The sequence below is a fragment of the Nicotiana tabacum genome, chromosome 4, assembly GCF_000715075.1.
Source record: "Nicotiana tabacum cultivar K326 chromosome 4, ASM71507v2, whole genome shotgun sequence".
Taxonomy (NCBI): domain Eukaryota; kingdom Viridiplantae; phylum Streptophyta; class Magnoliopsida; order Solanales; family Solanaceae; genus Nicotiana; species Nicotiana tabacum.
In genome coordinates, this window is record NC_134083.1 from 38,674,760 (window position 1) to 38,690,083 (window position 15,324).

The 15,324-nt window shown below is 32.9% G+C and overlaps 1 protein-coding gene across 2 annotated transcripts; it reads left to right on the forward strand.

The window, feature by feature from the left end:
- Positions 1-6,390: 6,390 nt before the first annotated feature.
- Positions 6,391-8,295, forward strand: LOC107780621 (protein LATERAL ORGAN BOUNDARIES-like). Of its 2 annotated transcripts, XM_016601178.2 has the most exons (3): positions 6,391-6,531; positions 7,093-7,169; positions 7,262-8,295. In XM_016601178.2, the coding sequence occupies exon 3, from the start codon at positions 7,279-7,281 to the stop codon at positions 7,834-7,836; it is 558 nt and encodes a 185-aa protein (XP_016456664.1). In that variant the 5' UTR covers positions 6,391-6,531; positions 7,093-7,169; positions 7,262-7,278; the 3' UTR covers positions 7,837-8,295. The 2 variants fall into 2 exon arrangements, with proteins under 2 accessions (XP_016456664.1, XP_016456665.1); XM_016601179.2 differs by lacking the exon at positions 7,093-7,169 and having other exon boundaries at positions 6,393-6,531.
- Positions 8,296-15,324: the final 7,029 nt, after the last annotated feature.

Below are 15,324 nucleotides of genomic sequence, written 5' to 3' on the forward strand. Positions count from 1 at the left end.
AAAACCATGTTCAGTGCAAAAATTTACTCGCCGTTGGTTTTAAATGATATAATTGTATGCATATTTTCAAACAGTCAGTATATAATATGTACACCTTTTATATACGCTCTTACTCAGCTGAAATCCAGAGGCACGTATATAACTGGATGGAGTTTGTAATAATTTCAGAACAGATTATGCTTGGGGGTTCTATCGCAAAATCATTTGATAAGACAATGGATTAGGTCCTTTTAGTAGAAGACCAGGGGAGGAGAATGTATAATCAACCTTCATAGACAAAATGATTAGTTCTTCAAAAATTATAATCAGCAGCAATTAAGATTTAGGAATGTCAAGATGCACGGTTGGACTGATTTAGATGGGTTTAAATGGACATAATTAATTAAATGGGTAGTTACTTGAGCTGAAATAAACTGGATCAAAATGGGCTTAATAATGGATCGTGCCCAATTATCCAAACACTAAATAAGTTTCAATTATTTTTTTTACTTTATTATAATTTGTATTATTTCCAAACAAAACTAAATAAGTATTTGACAAGTTTTATTGTGAATCAATCTGGATTAACTTGAGTTGAACCCGAATAGACCCACCATAAAACAGCTGCAAAACGTCCAAACTTGGACGAGGCATATTTTCATGGGCTAATTTCCTCACCCCAAAAGCAGCAACTCCTAACTAAACCGATCATCAACAATGACTTCGAGGGACAAGGTCCTACCTTCGGTCTTAAAATCTTTTGACTTTTGATACCAAAATTTAACTTTTAAGTGGACTAACTCACCACTGAACCAGTGATGTAAAATCCATCACTAAAATTCACGCCTCCTTCTGACAATAAAAGGAAATTTGCATGAACATAAGTGAAACACTCATTGTACTCCGCTATCAAGTTATCCATCAATCTTTATAGAAGTAGCGTCCCATTTCATTCGGGGTAAGAATTTGTTTCCATTAATGTTTATTCAATCATGTCCCTCTACTTACTCGGTGCAATCCTTCTCAGACGTGAGTCATATGTGTTGGGATTTACATTTATGTCAATTGGTTATAGCTTGAAAGTATGGTGATCACTCCAGTAGTGAATAAATAAAAGGTCTGATATTATATTATTTTGTGTATGAATAAGCAATGTCTAATAAATATTGATATTTGACTCTTTATAAATAGAGGTCAAACCCACTTTTCCTAGCTATTTGAACCCTAGCGTCTTCTGTCTCTTGAATATGTGGTAACGATTGACGTCTCATCAGTCAAGTTCTTCGTCCTGTAAGAGCAAGTAGCTAGTGGATTTTTTGGAAGTTAATTTCAGGCTTAATCGTTGTTTGCTACCGCTAGGGGTGTTTATAAAAACCCGAAAAATCGAACCAAACAGAAAACCGAACCAAACCGACCAAAAAAACCGATACCTTTTAGGTTTAGTTTGGTTTTGCTTTTAAATTTTAAAAATCGATCAAATTTGGTTTGATTTTGGTTTTTATCAAAAAATAACCGAAAAACCCCGAACCAAACCGACTGTAAAAGTAGCTATTTAAATTTATTAAACACCTATATATATGTATATTTTTATATAAAGTTTCTAAAATTGTATGGTACATATTAGTCATTTGTATTTTTAGTCTAGTTCTTTGCTATTATAATAATCTAATTCTTTGCCTTCTAGTTTGATTGGTAGTTTTCTTTTGCTAAGTACAAGAATTTATTTCATGTTAAAATAATCGATTTTTAATTGAGTACCTAAATTATTCATCACTATTTGAGCCAATTATCATCAATATATCTTGGTAAATGATAGATTTCTCAAAGAGCAATTGGTTTGATAGCGTTACGTTGAAAATGTAGTCACCGGAATATGCGTTTGGTAGTGTATGTCTCATATTTAAGAAATAAATAACTGAAAAAATCGAAAAATCAAATCGATAAAAAATCGACTTAATTGGTTTGGTTTGGTTCTAATATTTGAAAAACCGACTTACTTGGTTTGGTTTCTTTTTAGGAAAAAACCGATTCAAACCAAACCATGAACACCCCTAGCTACCGCTGCTGAATCGATATATTTAAACGATATGCGTATCTGAACCTAACTCAAGATTATGTCTTTGTACTGGCATGGTAACGGAAAAACTAATCTTACAATATGTTCGAGTCAGTTCAACCATTAAAAACCGAAATTTATATTTCAGTTTCTCTCTTTCTTTTTTTTCAAAAAAAGGACAAATAAATAAACTAATGTGTAGTTTGGCCCACAATGATTGGTAGAGATATGTAGGAGAAGGCGTGCAATAGGTGCAGTCTCCCTACTAACCAGGTATAAATTTTCTATTTAAGCAGAAAAAAATTCTCATTCGTTATGCTTATGAAAAAGAATATTTTAGGAATAAAAAAAGGCCCATCAAAGAATGTTTTGACCATGAGCTATTGATTGAGACCTACTTCTAGATGTGGTAGGGCATCTTAATTTTCTAGACCTTAACCTAAAAGGGAATATACAACACCTTTACTAAGTTCTTTTTGAGTGTAAATTAAGAATGATAATATTATAATTGTACAATAAAACTATAGTTGCTTTTAGCTAGATTCATGGCATAATTGATAGCGTCCTCTAGTCACAAAAACATTATGAGTAAAAGTAACTATTTTACCTATTCGTTCCCAAAGTATCGTTGCAAATGTAGCCACAGTAAAATGGGCCCATGGTGGTTGCATGTTTTTGGCTGCCAAAAAGGAGAGGAACAATTGAACAAGGAACATATAAACAAGTAAACAACCTTAATTATTTCTTTTAGCATATCAGAAGTTCTCACGATTAGTTAGTTTAATTTCCAGAAACTTATTGGGAGAAATTAGAATAAAATACAAAAAATAAGCAGACAAAAAATAGATTTTAGCCTAACTCAACTGTAAAGGTTAGTTTTTCCCAAAACTATATAAAGGGACCATCCCATTTCCCATCTCGGGAGGAAATCTTAAGCGTAGTGAGTATAACATGAGGGCACTATATTGGATAAACAATGAATTAGAATGGGTCTAACTCTGAGGGTGAAGCTACCTAATAGATCACCCTTCGTCAAAAAATTACACTGTGTATATAAATAAAAATATTAGATTTTAGATGTATATAATATATATTGAACACCCTCTGTCGAATTTCTTTTTACTTCTTTCAAGTCTGAACACCCTTGAAGAAATTTTTGGCTCCGCCCCTATGTGATACCATGATAAGAAAATAAATTTTAAGCCTAATTCAACCAAAAAAAAAACATATGAGGTGAGTATTGTCCAAGATCATATAAAGAAATCATCTCATTCTTAAAGAACCAATGTGGGATTAAATTAAAAATATTTAACAATTTGACGCTCGTTTTTTATTTTCATTCTTTCTTTGTGCATGGAAAAACGCATTTATCAAGGAGTTTGAGAATGAGCATCGAGTAAAATTATTGACCGCTTTGCTCTCATTGAATAAAATCATTGACTGCTTTCCTCAGCTGATTTTCGCTCTAGTGGATATATTGACGCGCTTTTATCAGTTTTGAACTCAATTTAAGTTTAAAAGAACAAAAAAGAAACTGGAGGTGATTGAATCAATAACGCATCCTTGTTTGAATTAGTAACTATTTTTGGCGATCAATTCATTCAATTTAGTTGTTAGTTAAGTCGAGTCAAACTGTCATGATTCTTCAGATCTTAAGGTTTATTATCTTCGAGGTGAGGTAATGATATTTGAAAAGACTCTCCTAATTATTGTTTATTCTTTCCTAAAACAAAAAAGTTATGTAATTTTCCCCTTTTGTTTTACTTACTCTTTATTTTGTGTATTCAATTTTCCTCAATTTCCCCCTTTTGACTCTCCTAATTATTGTCTAGTTGCTTCCTAAAAGTTGTGCACATTATGTTATATTTCTATATCAATTAATTGATGTCCAGGATTAATAAGTAGCAGAAGAAGTGCGAAATTGTAATAGCAAAAATTAATTTTTCCAATTTAAGACTTGCAGATCCAGTACTGAGTAGATGCTCATTTTGGTTTTTTGTGACAGCCATTTCTTCAAAGTCGTAAAGGTTTTAAGGATTTATATTCGCATATTAGGATAACAACCTTGATCGGCCACTGGAATTGAAATAATTTTACTGGATTTGATTCCCATTAAATAAATGAAGAAGATAAAATCATATTCTTTCCAAATGTGAAACTTTACCTTGGGCACAATTGGTTAGAAATTTGGTGAGGTAATTAGGAGCCGTTTGTCCATAAATATTTTTTCTTCCGGAAACTCACCTTCAAAATATTGTTTGCTTATACATTTCTCTGAAAATTTTAAGATGAGTTTCAAAAATTTTTGAAGATGAGTTTTGAATTTGAAAAAGTAATTTTTACCTCTTTTTCAAGTAAATATTATTTTTCTCTCATAAAACTGCTATAGTAACATTTTTCAAGTGAAATGCATGTCCAAACATAATTTCAATTTTCAACTACTTTTTTCAGCTTAACTACAAAAACTAATTTCTTTTCCAAATTTCACATTGTTTATGTCCAAACGCCTACTTAGTCATTTAATTACACGAGAATCTTTCTAGAAATCACTTTCTTGAGTGAGGCAGTTATTTTATTTTTTTAGTCCCACTTTGTTTTAAGTACTATATCCAGAAATAGTCAAAGTCAAACTGTATAGAATAGATGTTACAACCTTCGGATCTCCAAAGAATTTAAATCAGATTAAAAGATTTGCTCCCATAAGGAAATTCTTTTCCAAACGAACCCCCTTTAGTGGGTCATGCAGTAGAACACCTTAAAGCAGGTATCTGAGAAGTCCTTATTTTTTGATTTTTTTTCTTTGGCTTATGTCTTTTTAAATTGTTTCCTTTTTGTAAAATTACACCGAATTGAACCATTTAAATTGGTTGTTGTGCTATATATTAGCGCATTCTAGGTATGAGTCAGTCAAGAGGTAACAATTTACTCCACAGATTCTACTAGTAATTTGACAGGAAAAGATAGCAATCACCAACAACTGCAAGGTAATCAAATATGAGATCTTATAAAATGCGAAATTTTTTCGAAGTATATATCCAAAATCCTTAGGTCGCCAGGCTTAAGGACGAACTATTATAATGTGATTCCACAGAAAACAAATATGCTTATGACCATGGGCGGAGCTAGGGTAGAATTCGAACCCTGTTCATCAAATAATTATACTATGTATATAAGATTAGATTTTATTTCTATGTACATATATATTAAATGATGAACCCCTTGGCTTTTTTACATATTTTCCTTTTTGTTTTTTAAATCCTCTTATTGGAAATTCTGCTTCTACCCACTGCTTATGGCCTTGAGCTCATCCCAAGAATAATGTCTAAAGAAAAATCGGTGCATTATATTACATCGTCATCCTGTGTTGGTCATTTTCAATCCATCTTATTCTTTTTGTGTAAACTTCAAATTCGTCTGACCATCAATTCTGCTTTGTTTCTAGCAAATTGAAAACAAAAAATTCTTCATCGGTTACGATTGAATTATCTGCTTAAGCTCCGCTGCTGATGATATTTTACAAAATGGAGATTTTCTTTTGATTCTTCAATAAAAACGTTAGAATAAAGAATATTAAGCAGATAAAAAAGGGAATTATATTAAGCAAAGGGGTTAAACCTAGCTAATTTATCTGATTGTGTCATCCTGCGATACTAATATATTTGCCAAGAAAAGTAATATACAAGTAGCATGTCAATTCCATAAAAAGAGTTATTAGTAATTGACAAGAAGTTGAGACAAATGAATGAAATTTTTTTCTTCAAAATAAGAAAACAAGAATTTCAAATAAACTTCACAGAAATTAATGCCTATTTGAATGGATTTTACGGAGAATAAACAATCTTCTTTTTTCCAAAATCTGAAATTCAGATTCTGTCTCAATTCAACTATACAAATATATGAATCTTCAATCTGTATTACAAATACATTTTCTTTTTACTGCCTTTATTTTTTCTCTTTTGTTCTTTCATTCTTCTCTTCAATTGCTAAAATAACATGGAACAAATAGGAGGAAAATGTCGGGTTTATATGACTAAAAAAAGAAAGAGAAATTAAAACGTATTTAGAATTTTGTGGTTGTCTGTGAGTGCATGAGAAATAGGGTAGAATAAGGGGGGAAATGGATACATACATCCCCACAAGTATGAAATTATTATTAGATGCAGTGTCATAGTCATCTTTTTCCTAGTGTACCTTCCATTTATTACCCTTTGTCTTTTGCCTTCATTCCTTCTCCATCACTAAAATGTCCCTTTGCTTCTCTTTTCTTTATTTATAACTTTTGCTACTAGATTTGCAGGGGACAACCTAAAGTTCTCTCTTCTCCAATTAGGGTTTTTCCCCTTAGAGGGCTTCACCAGTAAGTAGTATATTGAACCTGTGAAGCTCACTTTTTTCCCCTTTCAATCTGCTCTACTGTTTTTGTACTTTCTTATTGTAACTTTGAAGAAACACAGCCAAGTTTTCTGATCAAGGAGCTCCCTGAAAGAGAAAAAAAGGTAATTCCCTTTTCACAATCATCTCATCAAAGAAACCTAGCTAGATCAGAAATAGGTAAACTCATAAAGGTTTTCTTGTGACTTATCATTTTTCTTCCTAAATGATCCTAAAATAAGTTCCAGAAACATACTTGCTCTATTATGTTACTCCGTGTAACAATTCTTGATTTAGGGTTTTCCTTTTACTTATTTTTAAGAAATTTGATTTCAAGTGCATTTTTCAGATCTCATGTTTAACAAATTTCAGAAAGGATATACTCCATCACTACTTCCACTTGAACCTCCAAATTCAAGATCGTGAAAATTCTACCGTCTCTATGTAGCTGGATAACAAAAATGAGGCAAATTCTTCATCAAACTAAATACTCCCACTATAGAAGATCAAAGCATGCAGTGTACTTCTGAGCCATGAACCAAAATCAAGATATTATTTGGGAGAAAACATAACAGAAAACCATTAGCTAACTTTCCATGTAGGACATAGTAGGTATTTAATACCGAGATCGATTTCACAAGTTAAAAATACACCCAATTGAGCATGTCTAGTGTATTTTTTTACAGTAGCAGGATCAGATCCTATAGCAAAAGAATCCCGAATTGGAAGCAAAGAGAAATTTAAGATTCTAGTAACAATTAAGGTAAATTTTCATTACAATTCACAATTAGCAGAAAATTGTTTCAAAGAAAGAAAAAAAAGAAGATCAGCTTACTTGATGTTTTCTCTTTGCAGCTACTTAGAGATTAAGAATGGCTTCATCCAGCAGCTCATACAACTCTCCTTGTGCAGCCTGCAAATTCCTAAGGAGAAAATGTCTACCTGGCTGTATTTTTGCACCTTACTTCCCACCCGAGGAGCCACAAAAATTCATTAACGTCCACAAAATCTTCGGCGCAAGCAATGTCACTAAGCTTCTTAATGAGCTCTTGCCTCACCAAAGAGAGGACGCCGTCAACTCTTTAGCCTACGAAGCCGAGGCAAGAGTAAGGGATCCCGTTTATGGCTGCGTTGGCGCTATCTCTTTCCTTCAACGCCAAGTTGAGCGCCTCCAAAAGGAGCTCGACGCCGCTAACGCCGATTTGATTCGCTATGCTTGCAATGACTACACACCCCCGCCGCCTTTACCTGGAACACAAGGAATTAACATGGCTGCTTTTCGCCAAAGGCCAGTTGAGTTTAGTAGAGGTTTTCATCAAACACCTAGTTTTCCTATCCCATATTCTATCCCTAATAATTGGAATGATCAAAACTCTTCTGGAAATATCCAAGGAGGAGGAGGAGGAGGAGGAGGAGGAGCAAGTATTTGATCGGTCAAGCAAAATTTATAGAGGGTTTTCTTCCTAGGGTTTGTGACCCTCTTAAGAGAATGGTGTGCTACTTAAGTTTTAACTACTTTCGCTATGGTTTCCCTATAGCTACTAGCCCTTTTTCACATTCACCGTCCTAGCTAGAGCATTGAGTCCTATTTTCTCTTGAAACTATAGTATTATTCTACTCTTACTACTGAACTTGAAAACATTTCCAAGCATTTTATATTGTGGCTAGATGTTCTGTCATATTTAGAGACCATCCAATAAGATGTGGCATGGAAAGTCTATGGCTGCTACATTTTCGGTTTATGTTAGTATTATTGAGAGTCTAGAAAAAAAGGTCATGTCTGTATAAGGTGTAGTAATTTATGGAATTTGTTTATGGTCAATAACAATAAATAAACTGTTTTCATGTTATTGAAAAGCAGATTCTCTCTAGTTAGAATCTGTAGCTATGTCGACCTTCGTTAATTAATTATATATGCATTTCTCATTATTTACATTTGGTTTCTGCTTTTATTGATATGGACCACGTACTTTTCTTTACCTAATATGCTGCAAAGCTGCCATGTTTCATTTTCTGAATTTATAGCCGAAAGAAAGCCATATCAAAAGGCCACTATAACAAGCAAAATCTGAGTGACGATTTCACATCAAACATTATAATTTCTTTGTATGGCAACTTGATGAGCAAGGGACGCAGTAAAGAAAAACACTTTTGTTTTTCAAAAAGTCTTGTGACCAAATAGTCTTAGTGAACCAACAGGAAAAAGAACGATCTGTAGTGTGACTGCAAAGTCAATTTTGGTTCTTATATTGTCGATATAATTATTTTTTTCCCAAAATCTTCTGTGTACTAAAATGAAAATCCGAAATGTGCGTATTTCCTATAGAACCTCATCTTTGTCTACCATATACAGTATATTATTTCTTGCACATTGTGTAGAACAGTGGGTAATGTATAGGGTTTTCAGCCTTTAACATTTCGTCCCCAGCAATTCCTATACAACACTGTTTTCAACATAGCATCGCTCACCCATCAATCCATCACAAAGCCCCTCCAAAAAAGGAATATAAAGAAGAAGAAAAAGAATGCCTGCAGTCCAAGATTACCGAATTTATGTTTTTTACTTCAGAGAACGCTTTGCCTTCTTAATTAGTTTTATTGTATGTCACACTTTCCTTTTTAGTCTATTTATGTTTGGATATAATTAAACTTTGAAATTCTAATTTTGCACTTAATAATATAATTTTATAACTATACAAGTGTCTATGACCTATTTAGACCATACGACCTTTAATATTTCTTTTTGCAACTACAGGCCTTTCTCAAACACCAGTTACATAAAACGGGATGAAAGAAGTACCTCCATTGATTACATATTAGGGATTGAAGACGTTTGGACGAGTATTAAAAATAGGGGAAAAAACATAACTAGGCAATATTTAAAGAAAATTTGCAAAACGATAGCAACATTAGTTAATTACATTTACGGCACCTAAATATTAACATATCATAATATCTTTCAAATAAATGTTCCTAAAATTCAGCCGGACAAGAATCAACCCCATTGCAAAACTATAGCACTTGTTCCTATTTTTTCGCTCAGATTTTTTATTTTCTATAACTGATGCAATCCTTCCATTCTTTTTTGTCTTCCCTTTTCTAATGCCTTTCTTCTTATTTTCTTTTTGTATATGCAAAATTCTTCTTTTCGTTTCCTTCTTTGGAGTTTAAATTTGGATAATAACATATTATTTTAACATGTTATAACTTCGACAGGTGGTTCTTATATATTTTCTATTACAATGATATATGTGATAAATTATATAATAGTGGTATATATAAAGTATAAAATACATAACTTTAAAAATTATGTATGGTATATTTTGTTTGCTTACATGTATTATGATGTATATATATAATTTATATATGTGGTATAAAATACATATAAAAAATATATATGGCATATTGATGGAGTATTTACATTATAAATTATCACACATATAGTATACTTGAAATTTATTAAAATATATTAAAGATATATTTTGAGTAAAAATAAAATTATACAATAAAAAAGTTTAAAACTTAAAGAAAATAAAATACTAAAATTCCCATTGTGCAACCTCATTAAAGAGTGACTTATTTTTGAGATATATTCTTCTTTCAGATTCTTTGATATATTTGGGTAAGTATTATTTATGGAACAGAAAAAATATATATGGCATATTGATGGAATATTTACATTATAAGTTATTACACATATAGCATACTTGAAATATATTAAAGGTATATTTTGAGTAAAAATAAAATTATACAACAAAAAAGTTTAAAACTTAAAGAAAATAAAATACTAAAATTCCCATTGTGCAACCTCATTAAAAGGGACCTATTTCTGAGATATTCTTCTTTCAGAATCTTTAATATATTTGGGTAAGTATTATTTATGGAACAGAAAAAAAAATATGAAAGAGAGAGGGAAAAGAAAATGTAGTAGAAGTATATTGATGTAGGAGAGAATCCCTTAGTTAATGTACTTACCAAAGCGAGAGTGCTAAAAAGGTAAAAACAATGTATCATTTTTGGAATAAACAAAGATTGTTATCATTTATGAGAATAATGTTTAAAAAGAGAGCAACCATGTAAAAATCTCTTAAAAATACCCTTCTCTTAGCTCGGAAAACTCCTTACATCTCATGGGCGAGATAACCGACCCGATCTTGAGCTAGGATAGGCTGCATTTAATGGGCGGAGTTGATAGAAATCGAACATTTCGGTGCTACTCTTGATTTTTGGACTTCGCTTGTCTGAGGACAACACTTCAAGTTTAACAAGTGTGGTCTTTCACTTGCCGCAATATTTTTAACTTTTGATCCTAATGAGCCCATGGGACAATCGAGCATCAAAAAATCAAGTGTGGCCATTTTCAAGGTCATTTAATGTAATTTCTTGGTCAATAAATATTTAATTTTGAATCCAACTATTATAATATATTAATTTAAGGTTCCTCTGTGAACCTATAAACTTTAAATGCTTTGGAAAGAAAGAAACGGTAGGATTCACACGAGTGCAAATAATGTAAATGTACAGTGGCAGAAGATAGGGAGCACTGCACAGTCTGCACTAATTGGATTTCATTCGATAGAAAAATAATCCGACAAGGTGTAGAGGCAGAGTTGTACGCCCAAAAGGCGATTCTTTGATGATCTCGAGATGACCATGAATTTAGAGGATATGATGGAAATATTGATGGAACTCGACTTCTCTTTCTCAAACATAGCTTCTGACAACTACTGGGGAGTAGAGGAAAAACATGAGTAATAGTACTACTGGTGATTTTGCTGCAATATGATAATCTGTGGAGGTAAATTAATATGTCATTGTTATTTTTGCGTATTTATCAGATAACTATAGTTAATTAATATTTCTTTCGTGCCAATTTAAGTGAATGCGTTTGAATGAGTACAAAGTTAAGAAGCAAATTAACATTTTTATAACTTGTTGTAACAGTCCTACATAAATTGAGATGGAGAGAGAAGAACATGTTTTTACTTTAATTTGTGATTCTTAAAGTTAAATTATATGATTTGGCACAATTTTAAGTCTAACTAACTGAGTAATATACTGCTTACCGTCTCTTCTACGTCAGCAACAACCTTAGAGTTTAAGTTATATATATTGTTCACTTTAAAAAAAAATTACATTCTTAATCACCTAATTGATATCCATAGAAAACGTATGACTGTTGCAATAGTTTTTATTTTTAGTAAATAAATTTTTTTTATTACCAAAACTGAGAATACTTACTTACGGCTGAAAGAGAACAAAATTGGCTAGACAACCCCAACATCCTCACTTTTCTCTACGCAGTGGAATGTTGAATAGTTTAAGGTTTTCAATTCAAACTCACTCACTTGATCTTTTGATAACTCTGGACATATTGAACGTCTGTGTGAAAAGAAAGAAAGAAAGAAAGAAAGAAAGAAAGAAAGAAAGGGGGATTCAATTAGGGAACATCAAAAACATCCAACCTAAAACAAACAAAGATTTGAGTCACTTCCCCCTGATATATGCAGAAAGAGACAAACATCAGAATTTGGGTGGTGGGGGCTCTCAAACAGTCACCCCCCATTTAATCGTCTCTGCCTATACAATCCCCTCTCTGCCATTTTTACCTGCTCTTTTTGCTTCTTTTACGCGTCTAACTTTAAGAAACAGAAGGCCTCAACAGAAACTAAGATTTATCTGCTTTAAAATAAACACGTACTATGCATACTATACATTCGATTTTGTTTTTCAAAATACTGCATCTTTTCCTTCGTTAAACCAAGAAAGATGTTTCAAAATTCTAACCAAAAAGAAAAGTTCTGTTCATTCCCAACTTTTGAGGAATGAGGAGAACCATACTGATTCACCAAACAGTACAAACATCAATCTGTTCAGACATCAAAGCGACCTGCACAAGGGAAACTTCTTAATTTGCTGAATAAACTAACCTACCTATTATTTTTTTATTAAATTCTTTTCATGTGATTGACGTCAAGTCCTCAAATCATTTAGTACTCCTTTTGTTCTGTCCTCTCCAATTTTCTTAGTCCATATAATTTTTACCACTACAACTTACCTTACAAATAGTGGCTGCATCACAATTTTTACAAAAAAAAAAAGTTAAATTATAAAGAAGTTAAACATAGAAATAGCTAAGAAAATTCAACATATAAGTATATTTCTAACGGCGAAGGGCTACATTAATATCTTTTTAAAAAATATATGTACTTTATTGGATGTGCTTTTGTAATAATTCATAACTTACTCTTTCGTGAATGGAAAATATTAAATCTTTGGCTGAATTAAATAAATTCATATGTTCGGCTGAATTAAATAAAGCCAGAACTTCTTTAGATCGTAATATTCTTTCTAAAGATCACCTAGTGGCTGCTATCATTACCATAATCATTGGTTATTATTATCCAAAAAGAGACTCCATAGGTATAAAGAGTTCATTAACGTATGGGGGTCGTCGCAGATCTATCTTATATTTTCTAATTAATCTGAGTCATTGGTTGTTAGCCGTATAATACTTTGTTTAGCATCTCATGCATGTGACATGTTCAAAATAATTGTTCTTGTTAAACTTTAGTGGCCAACTAAAAAAAAGAAGTCAACATTGACCACTTAAAACTTTCTAAATTCGAATAAATTCGATGATTGTGAAGCGTTAATTAATTTTGAGCCTTCTTGATAGAGATTTCGTACATAAGGGTAGAGAAGTGAGTATTCAGAACAAAATTTAAAATCTCTTAATTTAGAATGAGGGGTTTCAGACTTTTCTCTATTTGTGATGACTCGAGAGGTCATCTTTAAATTTAATATTCATTTCTGTGTTCTGAGACTTCAAATAACGCCATTCAGCATTCCTCGACTTGCGTGTGTAGTCCGTAATTTTTTTCGGGAAGATTTTATGTGAAAATTTGATAAAAATATAAATTTGTGCTTTAAAACTCACTTAAGAATTGGAATATTTTAACATTTAAGAATTATTAAATTATATTGTAGGAGCGGGTTGCACGCCGCAACAGATTTATATTTAAAGTTTATATTGTTGGAGCGGGTTGCACGCCGCAACGGAATTGAATTGAAAGATTATATTGTTGGAACGGGTTGCACGCATCAACGGATTTTATTCTAAGTTTATATTGTTGGAGTGAGTTGCACGCCGCAACGGAAATTAATTGAAGGTTTATGACTGCTGAATTGACCTCAATTATTGATATGATTTACCGGTCTTACTTCTTTTTCTGCTATTATTATTATTATTATTATTATTATTATTATTATTATTATTATTATTATTATTATTATTATTATTATTATTATTATTATTATTATTATTATTATTATTATTATTATTACTATTATTATTATTATTATTATTATTATTATTATTATTATTATTATTATTATTATTATTATTATTATTTACATAGTACATGGGGTCGTACTCATACTACACTCTACACTTCTTGTGCATATACAGGAGTTGGTCCCAGCGGCGTACTGTAGAATTGCTCGGATTTAGCTATCAGAGGAGACTTGAGGTATAGTTGCACATCGTTCGCAGCTCTGAATCCCCTTCTACTTTATCTTAGCTGCATGCTTTCTTTCAGACAACTTTATTTTTATTCAGACCCTTGTTTGTATTATTCTAGAAGCTCGTGCACTTGTGACTCCAGTTTTGGAATGATATTTATACATCGTATTTATTTTGGTTTGTTCACTTAAATTCAAATATTATTCTAGTTGTTGGTATACGTTACTATTTAATTAAGGTAAATTTTAAAAATGGTTTAAATTTTTCTAACGTTGGCTTGCCTAGCAAGTAAAATGTTAGGTGTCATCACGGTCCCGAAGGTAGGAATTTCGGGTCGTGACAAGTTGGTATCAGAGTACTAGGTTACGTAGGTCTCACGAGTCACAAGCAAGCTTAGTAGAGTCTGAAAGATCAGTACAGAGACGTCTGTACTTATCTTCTAGAGGCTATGAAATTTAGGAACAATATTACTTCTTTCTTATTCTGTCGTACGATTTTATTCTATCATCGATGATTGAACCATTCTATTCTTATTTTCTCGCAGATGGTGAGAACACATAATACATCTACTGACGGACATGGACTAGAGCCCCCGATAGCAACTATGACTATGGGTAGTGCCAGAGGCCGAGGTAGAGGCAGAGCCCAGCCTCGAGGGCGAGCAACAGCACCTGTTGTGGAGCCTCAGGTGGATTTCGAAGCGGAGGTTCCAGCTCAGACTGTACCTGTTGGACCACTCCAGGTTCTAGAAGGATTCATAGCTACTCCAGTACTTCAGAATGCTCTAGTCCGTTTGGTGAGCCTAATGGAGGGTGTGGCCCAGAATGGTACATTTCCAGTGGCACCAGCTGTCTCACAGGCTGGGGGAGGAGCACAAACTCCAACTACTCCCGCTCCGGAACATATGGCTCCCCAGTATCAGGCTCCAGCAGTCCTGCCAGTTAGGATAGTTCTGCCAGTTGTTACGCACAGGCCAGTGATAGGCCCGCCATGTCTTCTGAGACCTTATTGAGATTGGACAAGTTTACTAAGTTCTTTCCAGTTCACTTCAGTGGTACACCTACTGAGGACCCACAGGATTATCTTGACCGCTGCTATGAGGTGCTGCAGAACATGGGAATAGTTGAAAGCAGCGGGGTCAATTTTATTGTGTTTCAGATGACTGGTTCCGCTAAGAGGTGGTGGAGAGATTATATATTTACTAGACCAGCAGATTCGCCTGCATTTCCTGCGAGCAGTTCTCACAGGTATTTCTGGAGAAGTTTGTTCCTATTACACTAAGAGAGGAATAACGCAGGCAGTTTGAGCATCTCCAGCAGGTTAGTATGACTGTTACCCAGTATGAGACCAGATTTGTGGACTTAGCATGTCATGTCATCGTCTTGCTTCCTAC

What these genes read in the sequence shown, in the direction of transcription:
- LOC107780621 (XM_016601178.2), top strand. Translation starts at nt 7,279, where the DNA reads ATGGCTTCATCCAGCAGCTCATACAACTCTCCTTGTGCAGCCTGCAAA.